The following is a 13132-nucleotide window of genomic DNA, read 5'->3' on the forward strand; positions in this document are numbered from 1 at the left end:
TCTTGTACTAACAGTGTGGAACGTTCTATACGATGTAGTGATGGATATCTTAATGTATAAAGTCAATCTAGGTCCTGGACATGGAAAAACAAAAATAAGGAATATTGATCTGATTCGATTCGACATTCTAAAAGCTCCAATCAATTCAGATTCAGTCATTAAACACCTGGATAATATAATAGAACTTTTTTACATACCCAACATTTTGATGACATGTTTAGTTGATTGGTAATTATTACCAAAGTTTCTCCTACCCTCATCTTCCACTTGGATGGCTTGTATACCGCCGGTGCCGTTTTTGTTGATAACTACGACTTGAGCTGTTTGAGTTACGTAGCCTACGACAGGCGAACGATAACGATAACAGTGATTCATTTTAACGCTATCACCTCTAGAAGCGTTTACGTTGGACATGCGGAGCTGCATCGCAATCAAAATGTACAAGACTGTTAATAGTGACATGGGACCGACGAAAAAGACGAAGAAGGAAATTTCGAACGCGTGCGGAATGATTTGTGTTTTTACAGTACACACGCAGAATTCTTCGGGCGGAAATCCTAGAAAGGAAAATTTTTTAATGAAATTAACTGGAATTATCTTAAAGAAAATTCGTTGATATGATTTATAAGTGGAATCATTACGTTTCAAGCTGATTTCTTCTCCAGAAATTTGCCTCGCTATTTTGTATATAGCACAATAAAAATCTTTAAAATAGATCTGAAAAGGACAAAGAAATTTGGTAACAAGTTTCATTCTGTTTACTTTCTCCGTTTTGGATGTGAAAGAAGGTCATTTCTACATTTCTACAATAGTTAAAAACCATCATTTCCCAAGGAGTGATCTAGGATAACCGTTGAATTCAAAAAGAATTCGTTTTCCTAAATGTCTAGATGAAAAATATATCGTACCACCGTCTGAATGTCTTCTTATTATAAAAAGAAATGTTTCAATGGAAAATTACGTTACAGAGAACAAAATATCTTGTAAATTGTTAAGTAGAGTACTTAAAAAGCAGAAAAGTCAGCAACAACAGCTCAGTGGTGACATCTGGCTTGAGAATGGAAAAAATTGACTCTAAATTGACCGCGCAACTTTAGGTGCCATTTTTTTGGAAAGTAATCGCAATCAACACTTAATTCGATGTCTCGAAACGATCGGAGCTGGATTAGAGGTTATGGTTTTTAATTTGTCACATTCCCACTACGAAAACATTCATAAACTAGTTGGCAACGACGTGTTTTTTGATTCTATATAAATTTTAATTTACTTCATTGTTGTTGTTGTTGTTGTTTTAGGAATGAGTTTGCTTGGACATTAATTAGTCTACAATTTTATTAATTAGTAATTCCATGAACGTACTTACCTTCTATTTTCTCACAAACTATTCCCATGGCTAGTACTTGTGGTACAGCCAGAAACATCGCAATGAACCATGTTAAGAAAATGTATTTAATTGCTCGTGTTAATTTCGAATGGGTGTGTGAAAGAAACGGATGGCATATAGCTACGTAACGTTCGACAGTAAAAGCTGTTATAGTTAAGACAGTTGCGTTAGCTGAAGTTTCCGATATAAACCCCTAAAACAAACATTAAATTTTCTATGAATCGTATGAAATGTCACGTCAAAAATCGTAAGTAACTCAGAGTTATCGTTAATTATTTTCGCGAAGTCACCTTTGGCTGTTGACAGATGACAGATGAATCGTATGAAATGTCACGTCAAAAATCGTAAGTAACTCAGAGTTATCGTTAATTATTTTCGCGAAGTCACCTTTGGCTGTTGACAGATGACAGATGAATCGTATGAAATGTCACGTCAAAAATCGTAAGTAACTCAGAGTTATCGTTAATTATTTTCGCGAAGTCACCTTTGGCTGTTGACAGATGAATCGTGTGAAATGTCACGCAAATGTGTTAATTCTCTGGACTTATTTTGTTATACATGCAGTAAGTATACATCTTTAAGCCAGGATAAATATTGGGTGCCACACATCTGCTGTAGATATACCTAGAATAGTAGATAATAGAAAATATTCAGCAATGCCTTTTGGTAAACCAGTGATACGGCGCAAATCTACCAATCACATAAGCTACAGTTATTTTTGATGGACCTATATCGAAATATTTGCTAGGAAATTGAGGCATACGGCAAAATACGCGGAGGTATCATAACAAAAACAATCTCTCATTCGGAAGAAGTTCCTGTGTCTTCTGCAGTTTATGGTGTAGAAAAAAGTTCTGAAAACGAAGAAATTTACAGCTCCTGTCAGTCCTCAAGAACAGCATTTGATTGAAAAATTTGAGTATAATGATCTCATTAGAGATTTGGAATTATCCAAAGAAAAAATTCAAGACTGGAACAGTGGAATCTGCTTAAGACGGGAGTTGAACTTAGATCAGGGGAATTATACCTCAAAGTCGAGTCTAAAGGATGTGCTGCTCCGTAATAAAAATAAATTTTCCATCTCCCCCTTACCAATATACAACATTATAAAACTAGTGTTAGAAAAGATGGCAAACATCAATGGTTCATCTGAGCAGATTTGAAAGTTGTTGCTTTAGTTTTGGGACCACAAACTGGGACAAAAAATGTGGAAAATGAACCTTTAGTTAACCCCGAAAACATAATAGGTGTTTTTGTTGGACCCGACATCGAAAAACTAATTAAAGATCCGGCGTTAATTGCTGAGTTACTAAAGTTACTGAAAATTTTTTGGGTAACTAGATATCTCCTCAATACTCTGACCTCATCCAACAAATTTCCTATGTATATGATAAACTGGGATGTAGGATATCCTTGATAATCCACTTTTTACATTAAAGCTTTTTCCGGAAAATATAGGAGAGCGCTTACATCAAGTTATCTCCACAATTGAAAAGCACTACCAGCCAGCAGTTCTTGCAAACTACTGTCAATTAGAGGCACTCCGGACTCCGAATATAAGAAAATGGTCGAAGAAATATATTTTTACGTGATAATGAAAAAACATTTGAGATTTTTCGAATTAATAAATTTATTTCTCAAAAAAATGTGACGTGACTTTTTTCACTTTTATGAATCACATAATCTTGCCATCTAGGAAAGGATTAATAATTTTTCTGTTGCCTAGTGTTATGGCTCTTATAGTGATTAATAGAAATATAAAAAACAAAAACCGAAATTAATAATCTACATCATCAACACAAACATATCCAATTTTTAGAAGTACTCACCTGCAGCATACAAAAATATTCGCCAAATATATAAGGATATTTCGACCAAATGAAGTATATCTCCTGAGGCAGACCAGATATTAGTAATACCAAATCGCTGATAGCTAAACTGAACAGATAATAATTGGTTGCAGTATGCATACATTTATTTCCATAAATAACGATACAGGTACTGATGTTTCCTAGTATACCGACTAAGAAAATGATGACGTAAATGATGGTGATGGGGATCACGGTAAATAAGGGATCTCGTTTAGGACCCCAATCATGGTTTTCGGTGAACAACGAAAGATTTTGCATGTTTTCGTTCAAGGAACGTTGAATGGTTCCGTTGTCGACACCATGCTAATATCTGAAACAAAGCGTCCATTTTTAATGGTACCTACTTTTATCTTTTACAAAAAGTGAAATAAAAAGAAACAAGTTCGAATAAATATTCTCCCTTAAGATTTATACATTTTTGCCAACCAATTCCTGAATCATTTTTCAACTCTAAAGCTGATATCGTGGATGTATGGTTTTGAAAGTCTTCAACAGCTTCTTTCACAGTGGGGCACAAAAAAGTCAAACATATTTTCCTCAAACATAAATATATATGTAAAATCGATTGTACTGCAATTTGAAATTGAAAAAATTCAAAATGCATCCCTACTATATATTAATTATGGTAGAAAAACACATCTAGTACTAAAAAAATCTTCTTCCCACGATTATGAAGGTATTAAGAAGATAATTACGTCTTTCGGTAAGAGTTTTTTGCAAATATTTTCAAAATGACACACACGAGCACATTTAGTCGATTGAGTTCGCTTCGAGTAATCCAATAGTCCGAAAAAGCTCTATGGTTGGTTTTACCACTCTGTTGAGAAGTAACAACGTCGAAACTAGTCAGTGGTTACACATATCTCCTCGAGGAGGAGATTTAATTCAATATTCGTCTAGGCATTAGACAGGGAAGTGGTTGTTTTTTTTCAAAATTATTTCAGGGGTCTATAGTAGATATCATTTATTGAGACGCTTAAATGCTAGAAGAAAATATGCGAGTTTATATAGAGCAACGATAATTTGCTGATTATTTTCTAAAGTTAGGCAACGGCAAACTGACCCTTACAAACATCAATCCTGTTGATTAAGTATTTGGTAACTGTTTAGCCAATGGAAATTATGAGGGCATGAAAGATAGAGCAATACTCGCGGCTCTCTGATATAGTTGCCAAACTTCACGGAGAGCACTGAAAGATCTACTTGAAGGAACATCAATTTACAACAGAAATTCTCAATAGATTTCTCAAATTTCAGATTTGCCATTACAGATTAGATATATTAGAGCTCCTGGTTTGTGTATCCATCAATTTCCCGTTATATCTGCATTTGCCACGACTGTCCACAAATCCCAAGGGCAAACTTTCGAATCTGTCGAAGTCAAGTCTGGTTTTTATGCATGGCATGTTATATGTGGCATTTTCTACGTTCTACGTTAAAAGTTAATCTTCTAAATGAAAATCCTCGACATACCCGCAATATAGTATGGAAGATTAAGACCTGATATAAAAATTGAAACTGTGATAACAAAAATATTAAACTAATTTCACTCGTGATTTTTTATCTAAATAACCAGTACATATTTTTTTTATTATTGTGTCGGAAAGATCAAAAAATATTTATATCTCATCAGTATGTAATTTGTATTTAAATATAAGTTGCATAATTTAGTTCCACATATTCAGTTTATGAATAATTGAAACTTTACGATGATTGATTAAAGCCACCGTTAAATATTATACAATTTCCAATATTTAATATTTAAATTAACAGCAATGAATTTAGATGTAGTTAATTAGTGAATTATTGATGTTATGTAAATTAGTTTTCATGTAATTACTTTCGTAACATTCTAATATGCCGCGAAAAAACAACATCTAATTTTTTTCATAAATCTGGAATATTTTCCTTACGTTTTTCGGTAGGTTTATTCATCATTTTTTTTTTCTGAAAGCAATAAATTCATTGTTGATTCAATATTTCGAAAATTTAGTAATGACTTTTATTAAAAACATTTTGTGCCCGTGAAAATTTATGGAAACTTTAGATTAAAGAGAAATTGTATAAGTAAATTTACAGCTGCTTTCCAAGTATTTTCATTAGAATCTAACTAAAATAAATTCAATTTATTACTGCGCTTTATCAAGTGGCAAAAGTAACTTCCTAGTTAAAGTTTGTGAAGCGGTTCAAAAAGAATTCGCTAAACACATCAAAGAGAAATTTCACGTCAATTATGATTTTGAGTAAGCATTAAAGCATTTAGATCAATGAAATAGCTTAATATAATATCACGTGTACTGCTGTAAGGCTTAGAAGTTGAAATATTTGAAGACTGAATAGAGAAAGTGAAAGTATTTGTTTCCATTATTTTAAGAGACCAAATAAGCGTCATTCAGAGGGGTTCACATGTATAAATGGTTGCCTACCCAATAGGTAGAATTGTAACTCAACTATTAAAACTCAACTCAACTAGACGACATATCTGGTGTTGGTATAAACAAGGGCAGTGTGGATACTACCTTATATATTCGACAAAAGCAAAATACTCCTTCTCTCTCCATTATCCTCCAAACAATGAAGTTGTTTCCATGCTTGTACAATATATTCGTCATGATGCAGTCTCATATTTATCAAGGGTTTTGTTTGGTTTACCAATCTAGCTGGAGATCTGCCTCTTGGACGTTTTCCTTCTACTTGTTTCTGATCTTCTAGCCATACGTCCCAGGTACTGCAGATACCTGGTTAGCAGCCTTGTACGTGGACCAATTTCTTGTAATACGGATAAGTTGGTACGGAAAATGAATGTTATACATAGATGAACCTTGCTAAATTAAGGTCACACATACAAAAGCAATCAATAAAGAGCACATTTAAGTATTAAGAAAGCTTCTTCTCAACTCCATATGATAACAAAAACTGCTTGTCGTTGTTTGCTACTCTATTTGGTGTTGCAAACGAATGTCTTCTTCGAAAGAAGATCAGAAAAATGAGTATCGAAGACATGGAAGATGTGAATTTAATCTTAATTACAACCTTTCAGTTACCAGAGTATGTCAAAGGTGAGGTATACTTCTTTTGTGTCTATCATACTGCAGATATCGCAGTAGATATACCAAAACTGTGAAACAAATATTCCAAACTGGAGAAATGATCACATGATATACAATAATTACAGTTGTTATCTTCTTTCCTACGGAAATACTACTATAATCTTTCTTCATCTTCTTTATAGTTCTTCTTGTTGTCTGCGAGGGAGTTTTTTTGGATTTTTGGACATGAAAAGAAGAAAGCTTTAAACTTACCGGAAAAAATATTCTAAATAACTTTGATTCTTTAGTAAAAATCTTTTCAAAGGAAGTTCCGTATTCTGTACTCAACATCACGTGAATTTTTTGGGCAAATAACCATTTTTCATGACATGAAATGTAGAAGAAGATTGTGAAAACGATGAACAGTTTAACGGACGACGAAAATGATCTTGTTCTTAAAGACCTTCAACTACCAATAGCAAACGAAGTTTTTATCCGGAGAGCTTTAAAGCATGAATGTGCAACAAAAAAAGACAACGAAACTTCTTATGATTTAAAAAAAGTCATTAAACGATTACTAATCTGTTATTTTGATGGATTGCTTGTATTTTTTATGTATCTATGTTTATTTCTTATCTTTCTTAGATTTTTCATATTTATTCACATTCTTTTTATTCGTGGGATGAACTAATAAACACTTACGTTATTAATTTATTCACACACTATACAATACACTTAACTTATAATAATTTACTTAAATAATTTCTTACATTACCTCTACTAATTGGTTCTTTTCACTACGGCTATCTATTTAAAACTAATTAACTGCTTTTACACAAATCATTTATATACCCAAATATAATTCTACAGAGTTCTAGAACAAAAAGATAGCAAAGGAATAAATAAATAGACTTTCCTAGAAATTATTTAGAAAAAATACTGTCAATAAACCGCCTAAAGCCATTTATTTTTGCTTTAGCCGCTAAACTAAATAATTTTTTGAGAAAAGTTGATACCATGTACTAAAAATTGTTTATTTTCGCGTTTTCTACTGCTCGCTATACAAAATAAGGAATATTTTCACCAGGATTAACAATTGTAGAACTAAATAAGTGTATATTTTCGAGCGTCAAGTTAAATTTGACTTTATAGTTAGCAAATCTCGTAAATTTCATTCCCTCGGTTTGGTAAACAAGATTTTACACATAAAATTAGTCTCCTCATAACCGGTGGTTACGTAAATAACTATGAAAACGTTAGTAAAACTGAAGCTTCGTGAAATTAATTTAATTTACTAACTACATAACGAAAGGGGAATCGAAATAAAGATCTGTAATAGGCGTTCAAGAAACCTTTTAAGTAGAAGTACAACAATAAGAATTAAGAAAACGTTTCTCTCATTTTATTGTTCATCTTTAGACATTTTATTAAGAATTGAACCAATTTGAATAAACAATCTGCAGTAAAATCACTTTGACAGCTGTTATCTCCTTCATACTCTGCAAAAGTTTGTAAATCTGCTAAAAGTAAACAAAGTATCAGCCTCCACAGTCTTTTATACTCAACATCCTAGAAAACTTCTGGATAAGTGTTTAGAATACAACTGTTAATATGCTGACAAGTCTTGTAGATCTGTTTTCCTGGATTTGAGGTATTCAACAAATTATTTATTAATGCAATTAGTGAACTGGAAACACCTGATATAATTTACAGACAGACAGAGACTGACCTAGCAAAAGGGATAGTAGAATCCACACTTGGTTAAGTCACCATCAAAGCAGATTGCTCTACTTTGAACCTCCTTATGTATAGGCTATGATGACATTTAGAACCGAAAGATCTATGAGTATTATATTCCTTTATTGCTGTAGTACTGTGGATGCTCCTCTACTTTCAGAAAGTTCCAGATGCTGAAGCTACCAAAAATCACACACTTTGAGAAAATGCGGTTAGAGTCTTCCTTCTTTACGTTGCAGAGTCTCCAGGATGCATTTTTTACTAAACTTAGTGAACCTGGTGTAATTTTCAGACAGATAGAGGCTGATCTATATGACCAGTTGCGAAGGCTACCAAAGATCTTAATTTTCTATTTCGTACGTTTCCAAGTATAATACTCTGGAGTTTTGTAGTCTCACACTTTGAGAAAATGCGGTTAGAGTCTTCCTTCTTCACGTTGCAGAGTCTCCAGTTGCATTTTTTACTAAACCTAGTGAGCCTGGTGTAATTTTCAGACAGATAGAGGCTGACCTAGATGACCAGCTGCGAAGGCTACCAAAGATCTTAATTTTCTATTTTGTACACTTCCAGGTATAATACTCTGGAGTTTTGTAGTTTCACATACTTCGAGAAAATGCGGTTAGAGTCTTCCTTCTTCACGTTGCAGAGTCTCCAGTTGCATTTTTTACTAAACCTAGTGAACCTGGTTTAATTTTCAGACAGATAGAAATTGACCTAGATGACCAGATGTGAAGACTACCAAAGATCTTAATTTTCTATTTCCTACGCTTCCAAGTATAATACTCTGGAGTTTTGTAGTCTCACACTTTGAGAAAATGCGGTTAGAGGTTTCCTTCTTCACGTTGCAGAGTCTCCAGTTGCATTTTTTACTAAACCTAGTGAACCTGGTTTAATTTTCAGACAGATAGAAATTGACCTAGATGACCAGATGTGAAGACTACCAAAGATCTTAATTTTCTATTTCGTACGCTTCCAAGTATAATACTCTGGAGTTTTGTAGTCTCACACTTTGAGAAAATGCGGTTAGAGGTTTCCTTCTTCACGTTGCAGAGTCTCCAGTTGCATTTTTTACTTAACCTAGTGAACCTGGTTTAATTTTCAGACAGATAGAAATTGACCTAGATGACCAGATGTGAAGACTACCAAAGATCTTAATTTTCTATTTCGTACGCTTCCAAGTATAATACTCTGGAGTTTTGTAGTCTCACACACTTCGAGAAAATGCGGTTAGAGGTTTCCTTCTCTACGTTGCACAGTCTCCAGGTTGCATTTTTTACTAAACCTAGTGAACCTGGTTTAATTTTCAGACAGATAGAAATTGACCTAGATGACCAGATGTGAAGACTACCAGAGATCTTAATTTTCTATTTCGTACGCTTCCAAGTATAATACTCTGAAGTTTTGTAGTCTCACACTTTGAGAAAATGCGGTTAGAGTCTTCCTTCTTCACGTTGCAGAGTCTCCTGTTGCATTTTTTACTAAACCTAGTGAGCCTGGTGTAATTTTCAGACAGATAGAAATTGACCTAGATGACCAGATGTGAAGACTACCAAAGATCTTAATTTTCTATTTCGTACGCTTCCAAGTATAATACTCTGGAGTTTTGTAGTCTCACACTTTGAGAAAATGCGGTTAGAGTCTTCCTTCTTCACGTTGCAGAGTCTCCAGTTGCATTTTTTACTAAACCTAGTGAACCTGGTTTAATTTTCAGACAGATAGAAATTGACCTAGATGACCAGATGTGAAGACTACCAGAGATCTTAATTTTCTATTTCGTACGCTTCCAAGTATAATACTCTGGAGTTTTGTAGTCTCACACTTTGAGAAAATGCGGTTAGAGTCTTCCTTCTTCACGTTGCAGAGTCTCCAGTTGCATTTTTTACTAAACCTAGTAAACCTGGTTTAATTTTCAGACAGATAGAAATTGACCTAGATGACCAGATGTGAAGACTACCAAAGATCTTAATTTTCTATTTCGTACGCTTCCAAGTATAATACTCTGGAGTTTTGTAGTCTCACACTTTGAGAAAATGCGGTTAGAGTCTTCCTTCTTCACGTTGCAGAGTCTCCAGTTGCATTTTTTACTAAACCTAGTAAACCTGGTTTAATTTTCAGACAGATAGAAATTGACCTAGATGACCAGATGTGAAGACTACCAAAGATCTTAATTTTCTATTTCGTACGCTTCCAAGTATAATACTCTGGAGTTTTGTAGTCTCACACACTTCGAGAAAATGCGGTTAGAGGTTTCCTTCTCTACGTTGCAAAGTCTCCAGGTTGCATTTTTTACTAAACCTAGTGAACCTGGTTTAATTTTCAGACAGATAGAAATTGACCTAGATGACCAGATGTGAAGACTACCAAAGATCTTAATTTTCTATTTCGTACGCTTCCAAGTATAATACTCTGGAGTTTTGTAGTTTCACATACTTCGAGAAAATGCGGTTAGAGTCTTCCTTCTTCACGTTGCAGAGTCTCCAGTTGCATTTTTTACTAAACCTAGTGAACCTGGTTTAATTTTCAGACAGATAGAAATTGACCTAGATGACCAGATGTGAAGACTACCAAAGATCTTAATTTTCTATTTCGTACGCTTCCAAGTATAATACTCTGGAGTTTTGTAGTCTCACACTTTGAGAAAATGCGGTTAGAGGTTTCCTTCCCTACGTTGCAAAGTCTCCAGGTTGCATTTTTTACTAAACCTAGTGAACCTGGTGTAATTTTCAGACAGATAGAAGCTGACCTAGATGACCAGCTGCGGAGGCTACCAAAGATCTTAATTTTCTATTTTGTACGCTTCCAGGTATAATACTCCGGAGTTTTGTAGTCTCACACACTTCGAGAAAATGCGGTTAGAGGTTTCCTTCTTCACGTTGCAGAGTCTCCAGTTGCATTTTTTACTAAACCTAGTAAACCTGGTTTAATTTTCAGACAGATAGAAGCTGACCTAGATGACCAGCTGCGGAGGCTACCAAAGATCTTAATTTTCTATTTCGTACGCTTCCAAGTATAATACTCTGGAGTTTTGTAGTCTCACACACTTCGAGAAAATGCGGTTAGAGGTTTCCTTCTTCACGTTGCAGAGTCTCCAGTTGCATTTTTTACTAAACCTAGTGAACCTGGTTTAATTTTCAGACAGATAGAAATTGACCTAGATGACCAGATGTGAAGACTACCAAAGATCTTAATTTTCTATTTCGTACGCTTCCAAGTATAATACTCTGGAGTTTTGTAGTCTCACACTTTGAGAAAATGCGGTTAGAGGTTCCCTTCTCTACGTTGCAAAGTCTCCAGGTTGCATTTTTTACTAAACCTAGTGAACCTGGTTTAATTTTCAGACAGATAGAAATTGACCTAGATGACCAGATGTGAAGACTACCAAAGATCTTAATTTTCTATTTCGTACGCTTCCAAGTATAATACTCTGGAGTTTTGTAGTCTCACACACTTCGAGAAAATGCGGTTAGAGGTTTCCTTCTTCACGTTGCAGAGTCTCCAGTTGCATTTTTTACTAAACCTAGTAAACCTGGTTCAATTTTCAGACAGATAGAAATTGACCTAGATGACCAGATGTGAAGACTACCAAAGATCTTAATTTTCTATTTCGTACGCTTCCAAGTATAATACTCTGGAGTTTTGTAGTCTCACACTTTGAGAAAATGCGGTTAGAGGTTTCCTTCTCTACGTTGCAGAGTCTCCAGGTTGCATTTTTTACTAAACCTAGTGAACCTGGTGTAATTTTCAGACAGATAGAAGCTGACCTAGATGACCAGCTGCGGAGGCTACCAAAGATCTTAATTTTCTATTTTGTACGCTTCCAGGTATAATCCTCCGGAGTTTTGTAGTTTCACACCCTTCGAGAAAATGCGGTTAGAGGTTTCCTTCTCTACGTTGCAGAGTCTCCAGGTTGCATTTTTTACTAAACCTAGTGAACCTGGTGTAATTTTCAGACATATAGAGGCTGATTTCTTAATATTTGTGGGATACTCAATAGATTTTTTTAATTAAAGGCTTCCAAAGGTTTTTTTGCCTGTAGATTATCCCAGTTTCTCTACTGACTTGAAACTGATTCCACATAAGTGGTCAGGCTGAATGGACGATTTCTTGAGATGCGATAAATCAGATAGCTACAAATTGAAATTAAAAACTAAATAAAAACAAACATTTTTTCAATAGATCTGACGTATTGTATCTATAATTCTATTTGAATAACGGAAAATAGAAAAATAACTAAATTCTGCAATCTTTCAAGCCTCACAGCTCGGAAAACTTTCCCGGGAAACAAATTAAGCTGAAAATAGATAAGCCGTGATTTATAGGACCCTTGATGTTGGCACAAAGCAAAAGCTCCTTATTGATATGATCATAAAATCTCGTGGGACCCTATATTTTCACTTTTCAGCTGTGTCCCTGAAACTGACAAGACAGTTTGTTATGTCTAATATTTCTTCTTCTCCTTTTTGCAATAAAATTGATACAATATGAAGTGTTTTTGGAAAAGAATAATGGTATATCAACGAATTTATTCTCGACAAGCTTTTAACATATTTTCACTGTTGTCTTCAATTTATATTTAGGAAATTGATGATTCTCACTATATGGCAATGAAAAAACATAAACCAAAAGTATCAGTGCAGTTATCGTAAATGAAAATGAAACATTTTATATTATTATTTATATTTAAATGGTGACTCATGAGTTCTGATGAGTAAGTTTGTTGTTAAAGGTAGATCTGTCAAATTGGCTTTCATTTATTTAGTATAATCTTCTTAATCACCATGGACGAATAAAGCTTCCAACAACATCCAGGAAATCTTGCACGAGCTTCGCCTATATTGATGCCATCATAATCTTTCTGAGAGGTATTACCCACACCAGGGCTTTATTATACTTCCGTGAGAGGGACTGTGCAGCACCCTAAGTTACGCCGCGCCGGTTGCAGCAGCTGGTCCGATCAATTTCGTGAGGTTTAATAAATATGTAAGATCCTCAGGTACTTTTGAGCTATCCCCAATTGAGCCTTTTATGAGGAAATTCAATTTTTTCCTCACCAAACAATACCGATTTTCCAGCTAGCCACTGATCAGGTTCTAGGACTTTTATGTCTGACA

The 13132-nt window shown here is 34.5% G+C and overlaps 1 protein-coding gene across 1 annotated transcript in view; it reads right to left on the reverse strand.

Moving 5' to 3' along the window:
• LOC130894059 (pyrokinin-1 receptor-like) overlaps positions 1 to 13132 on the reverse strand; it is a 71105-nt gene that overhangs the window by 37394 nt on the left and 20579 nt on the right. The window contains exons 2-4 of the mRNA XM_057800604.1: positions 3214 to 3565; positions 1364 to 1577; positions 198 to 557 (exon numbers count right to left, since the gene is read on the reverse strand). Coding sequence (XP_057656587.1) covers positions 198 to 557; positions 1364 to 1577; positions 3214 to 3513 — 874 coding nt within the window. The 5' untranslated portion in view covers positions 3514 to 3565. The remainder of the gene's footprint in view (positions 1 to 197; positions 558 to 1363; positions 1578 to 3213; positions 3566 to 13132) is intronic.

The sequence above is a fragment of the Diorhabda carinulata genome, chromosome 5 (assembly GCF_026250575.1).
Source record: "Diorhabda carinulata isolate Delta chromosome 5, icDioCari1.1, whole genome shotgun sequence".
Taxonomy (NCBI): Eukaryota; Metazoa; Arthropoda; class Insecta; order Coleoptera; family Chrysomelidae; genus Diorhabda; species Diorhabda carinulata.